Raw genomic sequence first — 15,722 nt, forward strand, 5'->3', positions numbered from 1 at the left:
TCAGAAAACAGAAAAAAACTAAACCACAACATTTAGGGATATGTGCTTAGGTGGTAAAAAGTAAAAATAGCAAGAAAGTGATGATTATTACAACTGGGATTCTGATTACTCTAGAGTGACTGAAAAGGGGGAAGATAGAAGCTTTTGTTTTACTAGTAACACTCTCTTTATTTGAGTGGTGACCATACACGCATTTTGCTTTGTAGTAAACCACTGGGCTGTAAATTTCTGTTTTGTTCCTTTTTTCTATGTGTATTATATCTCACAATTTTTAAAGGGTAAAATAATAGATCAAATTCCTTTCAAAGTTAAGACTCACATTAGAAATAACAGACAAAGTTTTTTAAATGTTTAAATCATCACCATCTTTTAATTCTTTTTATCCCATTTAAAATAGAAACCATAGGGCTTCCCTGGTGGCGCAGTGGTTGCGCGTCCACCTGCCGATGCAGGGGAACCGGGTTCGCGTCCCGGTATGGGAGGATCCCACATGCCGCGGAGCGGCTGGGCCCGTGAGCCATGGCTGCTGAGCCTGCGCGTCTGGAGCCTGTGCTCCGCAACGGGAGAGGCCACAGCAGAGGAAGGCCCGCATACCACAAAAAAAAAAACAAAAACAAAACAAACAAAAAAAATAAAATAAAATAAAATGGAAACCACAGTATAAACTAATATTTTCTGAAAAAGCTAAACAATAAAACAGGTGGCTTCACACTGAGTTCAGAAAAGAAAAAGAAAATATGTGGTTATGAAGTGAGATCTTATCCTCACACTCTGGTTCAAATAACTATGTGTACAATCCAAGCCCTGTACAAAGGTAGAGGGATGCCAAGAGGGAGGTATGATGCCAGAGAGCCTTATAAGGAGCCTGTACACCTTATAAGCTAACTCTTAAATCATTCAGCACATCAACACTGCTACAAAAGTCTGTTTATGGTAATAAGAGTAGCACTGTCAAGAGCAGTAGCACCAAAGATGACTCTCTACCTTTATAGGCTAGCCCTAAAAATGAATATTCTTATTCCATTTTTCCTTTATAAGTCAGTCAGTAAAGAATTCCAATTTTCCCCTTAAAAAGATATCATTTTTAAAGTTCAAGAGGCATTTCTCTCAATTTACAGAATCACAGTGCTATAAAACTAAACGTAAAGTAGCACAATTGCTTATACCTCTCAAAAGCCCAATTAAAAATTTCAATATTTATTCAAAATGCATTCTCTTAATGGATAGGTAGATAGATATGGGATGAAGCAGAGTAAAATGTTAATAATACAATCTGTTATCAAAGCAGTAAGCTGCAGCTATAATCAGATCCATCAGCAAGTAAGCAATGCAACTTAACAAATTTAAAATATCTGAAACATAATTTTAGTCATTATTGATAGTGGTCTGCTCTACCTTCTCAAAATCTCCATATCAGCCCATCACTCACACATTTATGTAAACATACAAGATACACATGTTTGACATCCATAATTAGGCACCAAGAATACTTTCCTGACTCTAATTAAATAAAATAATTTTCTCTCCAATATGCTAAAAATCAGATGGCTTTACCAGATCTTTATTGAGCCTATAATTTAAGTGTAAACCAATTTCTCACTCATTCAACTCAAAAAGTAATCTGTTTTCTAGTGATACAATGAAAAAAAAAAAGACAAAAGAGAAACTATAACATATTGCCAGGTAGGTGTTTCTTACTTATCTTCTGATAATGAAAATAATAGATAAAATACCCTACATGTCTAAAAATAGAGAATTTATTAACTAAATTATGGTACAGGCATATGATTTAGTACTATGGAGCCATTAAAAAGCTTCACAATATATGATACAAAAAAACAGATTACAAGACCATTTCTATGGTTAACCCCAATGTTGTTAACAAGTGAAAGAGAAAGAGAAAGATCAATTGATCAGGGTATCCTGTGAGCCAGAACTTTAAAAAACTGTTTTGCAGAGACACTGCTGATATGTGCAAAACAGGGTGGTAGGCCAGGCTCAGGGTTCATCTTTCCTTGCTTCTTAAAAAAAAAATTATCACTCCTACCAGACCCAACTCTCCTGTAGATAACTACAATAAACTCTAAACCAAAACCAAACCAAAACAAACAAAATACCCTGAAGGTACTAGAGAGTGAACAAAAGTAGTGAGGATTCTGAACAGCACTTGACTCTGGGACAAAGGGGAATGGCCACCTGTTTTTAATGACTTTTAGCCTCTGGGCAGGCCAAAACTGGTACTGTGCAGGGTGGATAAAATTTCAGTAGAAAACCCAGTCTTTCTGGCCTGAAGAACAGAGTGCAGAGTTCAGAGCAACCACAGCTGCTAGAAAGTAAGGTGGGACTCTCGGAAAGGAGAAAACCTCAAATTCTATGACTAAAAGTCTGCTCAAATATCTGGCTGATCCCTGAACCACACATGTGTGGGACAGACTCCAACTAAGGATAAAAAAACTAAGCTCAGATAGCAGCTGCCACCAAAGACACAGAATCTGCAGCACAGTACAACCAAGTTAATTGCCTGCTGAAGTTAGGGAGGGAGGGAGGAAGGGAGGGAAGAGAGGAGGGAGGGAGGAAAGGAAGGAGGGAGGGAGGGAGGGAGTGAAGGAAGGAAAAAAAAACCCATGGGAGTAATGTAACAGGTTCCAGAGTCTCCACAACATAACATCCAACATCCAGAACACAATCCAAAATTACTCCACACAAAGAAACAGGAAAATGTGACTCATTCTCAAAAAAAGACAATCCAGAGAATCCAAACCTAGATGACCCAGATGTTAGAATAGTAGACAAAGATGTTAAAACTCAAAGACCTAAAAGAAAACAGATTCACAATAATGGGGGCGGTGGGGGGAAAGAAATCACAGAAATGAAATAGAAACTATAAACAAAGAACCAAATGTAAATATTACAACTGAAAATACATCTAAAATTAAAAACTCACTGGATGGACTTAACAGCTGAATGGAAATAATGGAGGAAAGAGACAGTGAACTTGAAAATAGGTCATTATTATCCAGCCTTAAGAACAGAAAGGAGAGGCATGCAGATGGTGTCACCTGGAACTTGAGCAGCTGCATGAGGGTATCAGAGACAATGGCCAAGAATATACCAAGAGGGCAGAAGTCCTGGAATGTATTCCACATAGCCAGCCAAAAAAGCTTAAAAGGTTGAAACTAAAGCAAAACCAGTTACCACTAATCTTAAGAAGATAAACATTGTGAGTGATGAAAAAGTTAACAGGACTTCCCTGGTGGCGCCGTGGTTAAGAATCCGCCTGCCAATGCAGGGGACATGGGTTCGAGCCCTGGTCTGGGAAGATCCCACATGCCGCAAAGCAACTAAGCCTGTGCACCACAACTACTGAGCCTGTGCTCTAGAGCCCACAAGCCACAACTACTGAGCCCGCGTGCCACAACTACTGAAGCCCGTGCACCTACAGCCCGTGCTCCGCAACAAGAGAAGCCACCACAGTGAGAGGCCCGTGCACCACAGTGAAGAGTAGCCCCCGCTCGCCACAACTAGAGAAAAGCCCATGCACGGCAATGAAGACCCAATGTAGCAAAAATTTAAAAATATAAAATGAATAAATAAATAAATCTTTTTCTAAAAAAAAGAAAAAATTAACAGAGTGAATAAAGCTTCTGTAGATATACAAAAGAACTTGCAGCTTCTCAAAAGGCCTTTCCCTTGAACCTCTGCAGAAACAGCTGACTCCTCAGCAGTATCATGAAAATGAACCAGTTAATGTTGATGAAGCTACAAGATTAATGGCTCAGTTGTAATACACTGGTGATGCATCAAATTCCCCAAAAAGACCAATAAATTAAATGTCTTATACAAAAAAAGAAAAAGAAAAAGAATAGAGAGGAGAAAACAAAGTGGAAAAAAAAAGAAGCCTCACAGACACGTAAGACAATATCAAAAGGTCCAACATATGTGTAATTGGTATCCCAGAAGGAGAAGAGAGAAAGGATGGGGCAGGAAAAATATTTAGAGAAATACTGTAGATCTTGATAGAAGTTTGGATTACGTTGGTCTATCCCTTTGCCAAAGCTCAACAAATACATGCTTAAAATTTGGGCAGTTCATTGTGTTTAAAGTTTATGTCAAAAGAAGAAAACTGTAAACAAGTGAACTTTAGTAAATGATATATATGCTTAAGTATTTAGAGGGAAGTGTACTGATGTCTGCAATTTACTGTGAAATGCATTCTCCCCTTACCCCCAAAAGGATTAATAATGGTTAGAGAAATGGATAGATAGGTATGTGATAAAGTATAATAGTAAAATGTCAATGACAGAATCTATGTGGTGGATATACAGGCATTCACCATTAAGTTCTTTCAACTATTCTGTATGTTTGAAATTTTTCGGGGAATAAACCATTGTGAATGACAGTGTTTCAATGAACTAAAATGAACTATTTCTAAAATACAAGAGTTACATGTTGTTCCCTTTTATCTTCCTTAGTCCATTGGCCTCTACAACATCAGCCAAAATTCAGCCAATGAATCTACCTCATTCAAGTGGCTGTTTAGGATGGGAAGTGCATTTAGACTGAGAAGTATAATAATAAAGAAAGAAGGCAAGGAAGAAAGAATACTTCATTGCTTCCTTATTTCTCTTTACACTAAATTTTAGAAAATAATAAGACTATTTCCTGTATTTACTGATCTAAAACAGAATAATTCCTCTATTTTTTTTCTTTCTAGATGTGTGAAGAATAACTGACATATTACAATTATATTATTCCTTTAAAAAGGCCAAATCTACACACAAATGTGTTGATTGTGATCAGATTTCATAATGGACTTCAAAAACACTGTACAGTAAGTTCCTCTACAGAAAGAGCAGAACATATAAAAAATGAAATGTAAAATTTGTACATAAAAGATATTTATATCTTTACATATGTAAAAGAGCAAAATAACAGCAATAACAGCATTTGAATGCTGCATGTTGATTTTTAAATCCTGCCATTTTACTGTTTACCTTCAAGTTCTTCCAAATGTGAAGGCATTCCTTGCATCCTGGGCTGAATATAAGATAACTTAAACCTGGGCACCACAAATGGTACTTCTTTGCCATCAGATGGTAATTTGGAAAGTAAATAATCCTCAGTACAGCCAACCTGAGGCTTTACAGAAACGGAAGTCAATGGAGGTATACAGATAGCAGTATTTTGACTATTTGATACTGCTGCGTTAAAGTCTCTTTCCGCAGATACTGCGTAGAAAAGAAAAGAGAAAAAAAAATCACAAATATGTATGTAGATTTAAATATAATAATCTAAACCTAACATGCTTTGGTACTTATTTAATCATTTTAAAATTTTAACTGCTGATACATAAACTACTCTTGGGTCCTATCAAGCACTCTGGAATCTACATTAATTTTGTCTAGCCAATATTTGAGAAGTTAATATACTACTGCCAAAGTATATTAACTTATCATAATGGTAAAAGCAGTTTTTAAAGAGTCTCATTTCCACAAAAGAGCTCATAGATGGAAAACAAGTTTATATTGTAGTTAATTCCACAATGCTTTCAAATGAGTAATAATCTAGTCATTTAAATAAAAATACTGTCAACAAAAAAATTCTTGTTGTCAATACTAGTGGTTAATTTCAGTCTTAAATACCAAAAGTTACTTTGAAAAGAAGCTAAAGGTCTGAAGTCTACAAAAATCTTTACCAAACCACAAAATAAAATGTACTTTGACCCTAGAATAATATCGACTCTCCCTGTACTAGCTTCTATGACCTATTTTGTCCATTATCTTGAAAGATACGTGATTCCTAAGATGTGACTTAGGATGGGGAGGTAAGGGACACCTAGAGCTAATCTTCATGTACAGTTAGTACCGTCTATAGACTGAATGGAAGTACAACTACTATTGTGTTAGAATTTATGAAATGTTTTATTGCAAAAAAGAAGCCTTCAGGGCTTCCCTGGTGGCGCAGTGGTTGAGAGTCCGCCTGCCGATGCAGGGGACACAGGTTCGTGCCCCGATCCGGGGAAGATCCCACATGCTGCGGAGCGGATGGGCCCGTGAGCCATGGCCGCTGAGCCTGCGCGTCCGGAGCCTGTGCTCCGCAACGGGAGAGGCCACAACAGTGAGAGGCCCGCATACCGCAAAAAAAAAAAAGGAACCTTCATACTCAAAAACATACTAAGAAGCTATGCTTTAGACAAAGAAATATAAGAAAGAGCCAGAGAAAAATAAAGTTCCAGTCATAACCTTGAAGAGCTGAGGAAACCATGCAATAGAAAGTTAAATCTCCAGGAGTCCTTGATAAATGTGGGTCTTGATAAAGTTACAGGTCTCTTCTCTATTGGTTGTTCATTCATTCATGAAAGGCACTTTTTTTTTTTTTTTTTTTTTTTTTTGCGGTACCGGGCCTCTCACTGTTGTGGCCTCTCCCGTTGCGGAGCACAGGCTCCGGACGCGCAGGCTCAGCGGCCATGGCTCACGGGCCTAGCCGCTCCGCGGCATGTGGGATCTTACAGGACCGGGGCACGAACCCGTGTCCCCTGCATCGGCAGGCGGATTCTCAACCACTGCGCCACCAGGGAAGCCCCATGAAAGGCACTTTTTAATGCATTGTTCGTAAATTGGAAATTCTCTGTATTTAAATTAAAACATTTGCCAGAGTATGTTATCCCCCAAATACTTCTCTCCCTACTTTTGCCCATACTATTTCATCCACCTGTAATACTCATGTCTAATCTTCACCTTTCCTTACTCCCTTCTTCCCACTCAGCTTGCTAAAATCCTCTTCAGACTTCCATACCACAGATCATCTTTGTGGTGATGTCCTAGAGTGTCTCCTGAGTTGAATTCATCTCTCTCTCCCCTATGCTCCAAGGTACTTTCATACTGAGCTAGTGTGCCTTATATTTATGTTTCTGCCTCCCCCGTGAAGTTAGGAAACATGTCTCATTTACATTTATATCACAAAATGTCACAAATAAAGAAGACATTAAATAAATGTTGACATCAAAACATAGCAAAACTCACAGTTGTGCTTTTCTGCTCCACCATAGAAACATCCTCTGCAGCAACTCTTTATAAATTCTGTTGCCATTACATTCAATCTCCAATGTCCAGCAAAAGATACAAATTTCTAATTTTAATATTAATCTGTTGGTAGAATAGAAAACAAGTTAACATGATCATGCTTAATGTCATTAGATATCATTAAATAAATCACATTATCTGTCTTTCTAACACATAATGAGGGCTCCAAAGCAAAAATGTTTAGAGCAAAATAGATTTTTGTTCCTTTATGCAATTTATATAACCTAGGCTCCTTATAAGCTATTAAAATGACATGCTTAAAATTTACTAAATGAACAATCTTAATGTTAAATCTGAAAAAAAAATCCACTCTCAATTTTCTTTCAACTGATATATCTAAATCAATGTCCAAATAAAATTTGCAAGAAAATATGACACTCATAGAAAGTGTGAGAAAATGTTCACTTCCTCCAAATTGATTCTTTTGGTAATCCAAAGGCCCTATAATGAATGAGGGCCAATAAACAAACAACTTCATATTTTATGAGTTAGTTTAATACTGAGAATTACACTCACAGAAAAATCTATCTTAAACTCTCTTTCTCTGTCTCTCTGTCTCTAAACTTTCTCTGTCTCTCTCCGTCTCTTTCTCTCTCTCACACATGCACGCGCACACACACACACGCGCCCACACGCACAGTCCGCCCCCCCACACCCACACCAGCTAATTAAACCACAAATAAGATATAGTGGAAATAAAGAGAGTCTGTTTTAAATTTACCAGGAACATAAAATTGTATAAGCAGCCAATTGCCTACCTTGGCTTCAGTGACTTTGTTCCAAATGCACTCTTTTCATTTATGCCTACAACCCGTACATTTTTCATGGGAAATTTCAAATGCATACAAAAGAAGATAGAATAGTATAACAACACCCCTACCACCTAAACAATGATCAACTCAAGGCAAATCTTAATTCATCTTTATCTCTCTACTAACCCTGTCCTTCAGATTATCTTGAAAAATATTCCAATCACATAATCTCACTCATAAATATTTAAGTAATTATCTCTAAAAGATATGGCTGAAGGACTCAAGAGTTAACTCCAAGGGGTTCTACTGGCTAAACATGGATCAATTTGAGCATCAAAATAAACAGTAACTGTAATGGGTTGTAACATGTCAAGTATTTCTAAAAGGTACTCTCTTTTAACATAACCATAACATCATCACATCTAAAAAGTTTAAGATAATCAACTACCCAATGTTCAAATTTCCCCTATGGTGAAATATTTTTTTTATAGTTTTCTTCAAATCAAGATAAAAATTTGGACTGTTTCCAGTCTTTTGCTGTTAGAAATAGTGACACAGTAACTTTGTACACACATATTTTCAGATTATTTCCCAGTATATATCTGTAAGACAGATTCTTAGAGATAGGACTACTGGGTCAAAAGGTAAATAATATGTGTAATTTTGTTTAATACTGCTAAATTTCTCTCTAAAGTTGTACCATTCTGCATTCCCAGTAGCAATGTATGAGAGTACCTGTATCTATCACCAAGAGAATATTTGCCAAAATGCTGGACTTTTGCCAATACGATAGGAAAGGAATTATATCTTGTGCTGTTTTAATTTGCACCTCTTATTATAAATCAGGTTGGGCACCTTTTCATATAAAGGCTAATATGTATTTGTCTCTATGAACTCACTGTTCATTATCTCTTGCCCATCTTTCTATAAAGTTATTGGTCCTTTTCTTCCTCAGTTTTAGAGGATTTTCATAAATTTGAGAGATTAATGCAATGTCCATAATGGAAGCGGCAAACGTTATTCCCGTTTGTCGTTCTCTTTTCACTTTGATTTACTAGTGAAATTGATTTACTCTGATGATGGTGTTTTCTGCTATGCAAAAAAGGAGGGGGAGTGTGTATTGTATATACAAATATGCATATCTACACATATACATATATATAAGTGTGTCAATATTGTACATCCTGGTGCAGTATGAGAAGTGAATCCAATCCTAGCTTTTCTCAATTGACTATCCCAGTATCACAAACACCACTTATTAAAAATTCCTATTTTCTTCATTGATTTTAGGATGCTGCTTTTATTATAGACTAAATTTCTACATGCCATTGGGTTTTTGGTTTTGTTTTTTAATTAATTCATTCATTTATTTTATTTTTGGCTGTGTTGGGTCTTCGTTGCTGTGCTCGGGCTTTCTCTAGTTGCGGCGATTGGGGGCTACTCTTCGTTGTGGTGCGCGTACTTCTCATTGCAGTGGCTTCTCTTGTTGTGGGGCACGGGCTCTAGGCATGTGGGCTGCAGTAGTTGTGGCGCATGGGCTCAGTAGTTGTGGCGCACAGGCTTAGCTGCTCTGCGGCATGTGGGATCTTCTGGGACCAGGGATCAAACCCCTGTACCCTGCATTGGCAGGCGGATTCTTAATCACTGCACCACCAGGGAAGTCCCACCATTGGGTTTTGGTTTTATATCTTCTATTCAGTTGATCTGTATTCCTGAACCAATACCACATTTAAAAAATTATTATGGCTTATAATATGTTTCATTATCCAGCAGGGCTAGCCTCCCATCCTTACTGTTCTTCAATTTCAAACTTCTGCTAGCTATGCTTGCTTATCTGTTTTTACAAATAAACTTTATAATCTGACCAGACCTAGGAGGAAAAAAATCTGATGACATTTTTATTGGGATCAGGTTACATTTATAAATTATTTTAGAAAAACCTGACATCTTTAGGATGTTGAGTCTTCCTATTCAGAATATTTGTTCAAGTCAAGTTTATGTTTATATCTTTGGGAGTTTTTTTTTACAATTTTCCTCATAAATTTTGAACTTTTCTTGTTTAGTGTATGCCTATGAAATTTGTTTGGCTAAATGGCACCTTTTCTTCCATTATACCTTGCAACTGATTTCTGCGGTTTTTAAAATTTACACATTTTTCAAAGGCCCTTTTCAGTCTGTTTAGAGGATGCATTCCCTGACCACCCAGATCATACTAATTTCTCTCATCTTTAAACATCTAGTGAATTAAAAAAATAAAAAGTTTTACATTTTTCATGACATTTCATGACACCTGTTCTATCTCCCCTACTAGAATAAAAACTTTTCAGAAACAATGTTGTACTCACTTTCCACTTAAAACTCAGAACCTTGTATGATGCTGGGAATTTAGCAGGAACTCAGCAAATATGTAGCTGATAGATAAGGAAACAAAGTATAATAACTAGCTTATGTAAAAACTCCTAACATACTCATCAAACAACATTTCTGACCCCAGTAAGCTTGCAAATACTTAACACTAATCATGAGGGGAATGTGAGAGGACTGGTTAAAAATGATTACTACTTCTGGGGATAAAGTTTTCAAAGCTGACGGCCTTGAGTCATCCAAAATGAATTGGAGAAGATGGGAGAGGGATGCAGAAAAGGAAACAAGTTTATATAAATAAGAATAAGGGAGCTAGAGTTTGTACAGATTACTGGAGAGTAGAGGTGTGTACCCAGAGAGAAGCATAGACATCAGCAGAGGGTCCCACTTAAGTTTTCAGCAGAGTGCTGATCAGAGAATGCATGCAAGAAAACTACACAAGACTGGGGGAAGACCACCAGAAAAGGTTAAAAGACCATAACAACACTCACCAAGGTCAGTAATAATGCCTGTCCCCACCAACAAAACTGGAAAAACCTCACACAGGATACTGAGGAGAGGACTCAGAGAGTCTTGCCTCAGTGGTGGGGAATAAAAAGCCCTAAACTAAAGACTAGTCTGACCTAACAAATCTTAAAATCAAGACTCAAAAGGATCAAACTATTTCTAAGAAACTTAACTATGTCCCAAAGCAAAAAATAATTACAGAAATCTAAAAATATATAGCATGCAAGGTAAAATTTACATTGTCTGGTAGCAGCCAATAAAAAATTACCAGACATTCAAAGAAGGGGAAAAAAATTATGAGGAGAAAAATCAATCTATTGGAACCAATACAGCAATGAAATGAACAGTTAAGGACATCAAAATAGTTATAAGTGATTCTATCTGTTCAAAGTTAAACAGAAACTTGGACGATACAAAAGAAGATGCAAACCCAACTTCTAAAGATGAAAACTATAATGTCTGAGATGGAAAATACACTGGATGGGAATAATAGCAGATTAGATATTGCAAAAGAAACAATAAAGTACAGTAATAAGAGACCCAAAATGAAATACAGACAGAAAAAAAGAATAAAAACAAAATGAAAAGAGCATCTGTGACCCATGGGACAATTTCAAGCAGCCTAATATACATGTAATTGAAATTCATGAAGATGGGGGGAGGCAGAAAAAATATCTGAAGAAATAATACTAAAATTTTCCAAATATGACACCTACAAAACTCAGGTCTAAGAAACTCAACAAACACTAAGCTCAGGAAGTATGAAGAAAACTATGCCAAGGAACATCATATTAACATGGCTCAAAACCAGTGATGAAGAAATCTTAAGCTGGAAAAAAAAGACACGTTATATACATAGGAACAGTGATAACAATAGCAGCATAGTTATCATAGGGAACAATACAAGTAAGGAAACAGTGGAGCAAAAATCTTTAAAGTGTTGAAAGGAAAAAACAAAAAACTATCAACATCTAATTTGATACCTGAAGAAAATCTTTCAAAAAAGGAAGTGACAAAAAGAGTTTTTTGGACATAAAAAATTGAATGAATGCACCACCAGCAGATCCATACTACAAGAAGTGTTCAAGGACATCCTTCAGGTAGAAGAATAATACCAGATGAAATATAAACCCACACACAAAGAATTGAGAGTACCACAGATAAATATGTAAGATTTATTATAAAAGATTATTGATGCTTAGACAAAAATAATAACATGGTGATGTGGGGTTTATAGCATATGTAAAAGTAAAATGCATGACATCAACATCACAAAGGCCAGCAGGGAAGAATAGAGTATTCTATTGCAAGGTCCTTTTAGAAGATGTGATGCAGTATATGTAACACCATTTGAAGGTAGACTGTGGGAAGTTAAAAATATGTACTATAAACTCTACAGTAACCACTGAAGTAAGAAAACAGAGGTGCAATTAATAAGCCAACAAAGGAGATCAAATGGAATCATACCCCTAAAATACTCAATTGATATAAAAGCATAAAAAGAAGAAAGGGTAAACAAAGAACAGATGGGATGAACAGAAAAAAAGCAAGATGATTATTTAAACCTAACCATATCAATAACCACACTAAGTGTGAATGCTCTACATATGCCAATTAAAAGTTAGAGATTGTTCGATTGGATAAAAAAAAGCATGACCCAAGTATATGCTACTTAAACATACTTTAAATATAAAGACACAAATAAGTTAAAAGTAAAAGGGTGAATACTCTTCATGAATATAGACACAAAAATCCTCAACAAAATACTAGCAAACTGAATCCAGCAAATTATAAAAAGAATTATATATCATACACAATTGAGATTTATCCCAGGATTGCAACATTGGTTTAACATCTGAAAATCAATTCACATAATACATTATGTTGTAGAATAAGGGACAAAAACTACAAGATCATCTCAATAGGTACCAAAAAAAGATATGAAAATCCAACACTCATTCATGATTTTAAAAAGCTGAGCAAACTAGGAATAGAAGAGAATCTTCTCAACATAATAAAGAGCATCTATGAAAAATGTACTGCTAACATCATAGTAATTGCTAAAAGACTGAATGCTTTCCCTCTCAACCCAGGCAAAAGATAAGGATCCACTCTCACCACTTCTGTTCAACACTGTAATAGATATTCTAGCCAGGGCAACTAGGCTAGAAAGATATAAAAGGCATCCATATTGGAAATGAAGGTGTAAAACTCTATTTACAGACCAACATGGTCTTGTAAATAAAAAGAGTCAAAGGAATACACTAAAAACCTACTAGAAGTAATACACAAGTTGAGTACAGTAGCAGGATATAAGATCAATACACAAAATCAGTTATGTTTCTAGACAAGACACCAAAAGCACAAGCAATGAAAGAAAAATTTGAGGGCTTCCCTGGCGGTGCGGTGGTTGAGAATCCGCCTGCCAATGCAAGGGACACAGGTTTGAGCCCTGGTCTGGGAAGATCCCACATGCTGCAGAGCAACTAATTAAGCCCACAAGCCACAACTACTGAGCCCGCATGCTGCAACTACTGAAGCCTGTGCGCCTAGAGCCCATGTTCCGCAACAAGAGAAGCCACTGAAAGGAGAAGCCCGCACACCACAACGAAGAGGAGCCTCCGCTTGCTACAACTAGAGAAAGCCTGTGCACAGCAATGAAGACCCAACACAGCCAAAAATAAATAAATAAATAAAATAAATTCATTTTTAAAAAAAGAAAAATTTGATATATTAGACTTAATCAAAAGTAAAAATGTTGTGCTTCAAAAGACACCATCGGGCTTCCTTGGTAGCGCAGTGGTTAAGAATCCGCCTGCCAATGCAAGGGACACAGGTTCGAGCCCTGGTCTGGGAAGATCCCACATGCCGCGGAGCAACTAAGCCCGCCCACCGCAACAAACAGTAGGCCCCGCTCTCTGAAACTAGAGAAAGCCTGCGTGCAGCAACCAAGACCCAATGCAGCCAAAAAATAAATTTTAAAAATATTTTAAAATTTTTTTTAAAAAAGTGAAAAGACAACTTAGAGTATGGGAGAAAATATGTGCAAATCATACATCCAATAAGGGGCTTATATCCAGAATATAAAAACACTATTACAAAAAAAGAAACAAAAACACTATTACAACTCAATAATAAAAAGAAAAATAACACAATTTAAAAAGGATTTGAACAGACTTCTCCAAGTGGCAAAAAAAGTACATAAAAACATATTCAAAACCATTATTCATTAAGGAAATGCAAATTAAAACTACAATGAGATAACAGTACACACTTAATAGAAATGATGAAATTGCAGAGGCTGACCATTCCAAGTGTTTACAAGCATGTAGAACAAGTAGAACTCTATTCAACTGGTGGGAATATAAAATAGTTTGGCAGTTTAAGTTAAACATACACCTACCCTATGATCCAGACATTTCACTCCTAGGTATTTACTCAAGAAAAAAGAAGTCTTATGTCCATACAAAGACTGGTGCATTAGTGTTCACAGCAACTCTATCTGCAAAAGCCAAAAACCAGAAACTATCAAATGTCCATCAACAGGTGAATAAACAAATTGTGGTATACCTGAATAACCAATCTGTGATTAGTGTCTTTCCACCTGTACTGGTAGATTTTTCAGTACTAAAAAATTCTCATTCATTATCTCTTTAAATATTGCTTTTGCCCATTCTCTATTTCTTTTCTTTCAGGAACTCCACTTACTAGACTTTCTCACTATAACTTCTCATTCTGATCATTCTAATTTTCATGTATCTTCATCTCTTTTACATTTTCCATTTCTGTATCTTTGAGCTGTATTCTGAATGATTTATTCTGATCTATATTCCAGTTAATTCATTCTCTCTTGGGGTTTGCTTAATTGCCTTATCTGTGGTTAAACTTAACAAATGAGTTTTGAGTTTTTATTACTGCATTTTTCATTAATAGAAATTACATTCAGTTCCTCTTTTCAACCAGCTTTGTACCTCTGTCACTTTTCAGACTCCTGCTCCCTGCATATATTTTCAAACGTGCCTTTTACTTACTTAAATAGAGCCCATCATGGTTATTTTAATAATAACTAGTAATTACAATACATAAGCCTTTGCAAGTTTTCTTCTAAATGTCTATTGTTTCTGCTGATTCTTGTTCAGGTTGTCTTATTTCCATGTGCACTTGGTTATCTTTGATAAATTATCCATTGACCTCAAAACTTTACTGGTAGGACTTTTTTTAAGCCAAAGATGAAAGTATACTCCTACAGAGAATATTTGCATTTGTTTACTATATCATTTTAAATTCATGCCTTGACATATAGCCCAATTTAAAAATGAGCAAAGGGGGTTTCCCTGGTGGCGCAGTGGTTGAGAATCCGCCTGCCGATGCAGGGGACACGGGTTCCTGCCCCGGTTTGGTAAGATCCCACATGCCGTGGAGCGGCTAGGCCCATGAGCCATGGCCGCTAAGCCTGCATGTCCAGAGCCTGTGCTCTGCAACGGGAGAGGCCGCAACAGTGAGAGGCCCGCGTACCACAAAAAAAAAAAAAAAATGAGCAAAGGATGCGAACAGACATTCCGCCCCCCCCCCAAAAAAAATAGACAATTGGCCAATAAAGACACGAAAAGGTGCTCAACAGCATCAGTTATTAGGGAAATACAAATCAAAACCTCAATGAGATACCACTCCACACACAGTAGGATAGCTATAATCAAAAAGACAGACAAAAATAAATGTTGATGAGGATGGAGAAACTAGAACCCTCATACATTGCTGGTAGGAATGAAAACTGGTGTAGCTGCTTTGGAAAACAGTTTGGCAATTCCTCAAAACAAACACAGAATTACCATATGACCCAGCAATTCCATTTGTAGGTAAATGGAGAATGAAAATATATTTCCTATGAAAATGGAAAATACATTTCCATACAAAAACTTGTATGCAAATGTTCATAGCAGCATTATTCGTAATAGCCAAAAAGTGGATATAACCATCAACTAAGGAATGGGAAAGCAAAACGTGGTATTAACCGTAC

The 15,722-nt window shown here is 36.5% G+C and overlaps 1 protein-coding gene and 1 pseudogene across 1 annotated transcript in view; one reads left to right on the plus strand and one right to left on the minus strand.

Annotated features, from left to right (window-relative positions):
* Window positions 1–15,722, minus strand: part of TC2N (tandem C2 domains, nuclear) — a 41,332-nt gene that overhangs the window by 22,772 nt on the left and 2,838 nt on the right. Inside the window, exons 2-3 of the mRNA XM_007105050.4 lie at window positions 7,023–7,145; window positions 4,995–5,228 (exon numbers count right to left, since the gene is read on the minus strand). Of these exons, the coding sequence (XP_007105112.1) occupies window positions 4,995–5,228; window positions 7,023–7,089 (301 nt within the window). The 5' untranslated portion in view covers window positions 7,090–7,145. The remainder of the gene's footprint in view (window positions 1–4,994; window positions 5,229–7,022; window positions 7,146–15,722) is intronic.
* Window positions 3,097–3,801, plus strand: LOC112066787 (ribosomal biogenesis factor-like; annotated as a pseudogene).

This window comes from Physeter macrocephalus, chromosome 11, assembly GCF_002837175.3.
Source record: "Physeter macrocephalus isolate SW-GA chromosome 11, ASM283717v5, whole genome shotgun sequence".
Taxonomy (NCBI): Eukaryota; Metazoa; Chordata; class Mammalia; order Artiodactyla; family Physeteridae; genus Physeter; species Physeter macrocephalus.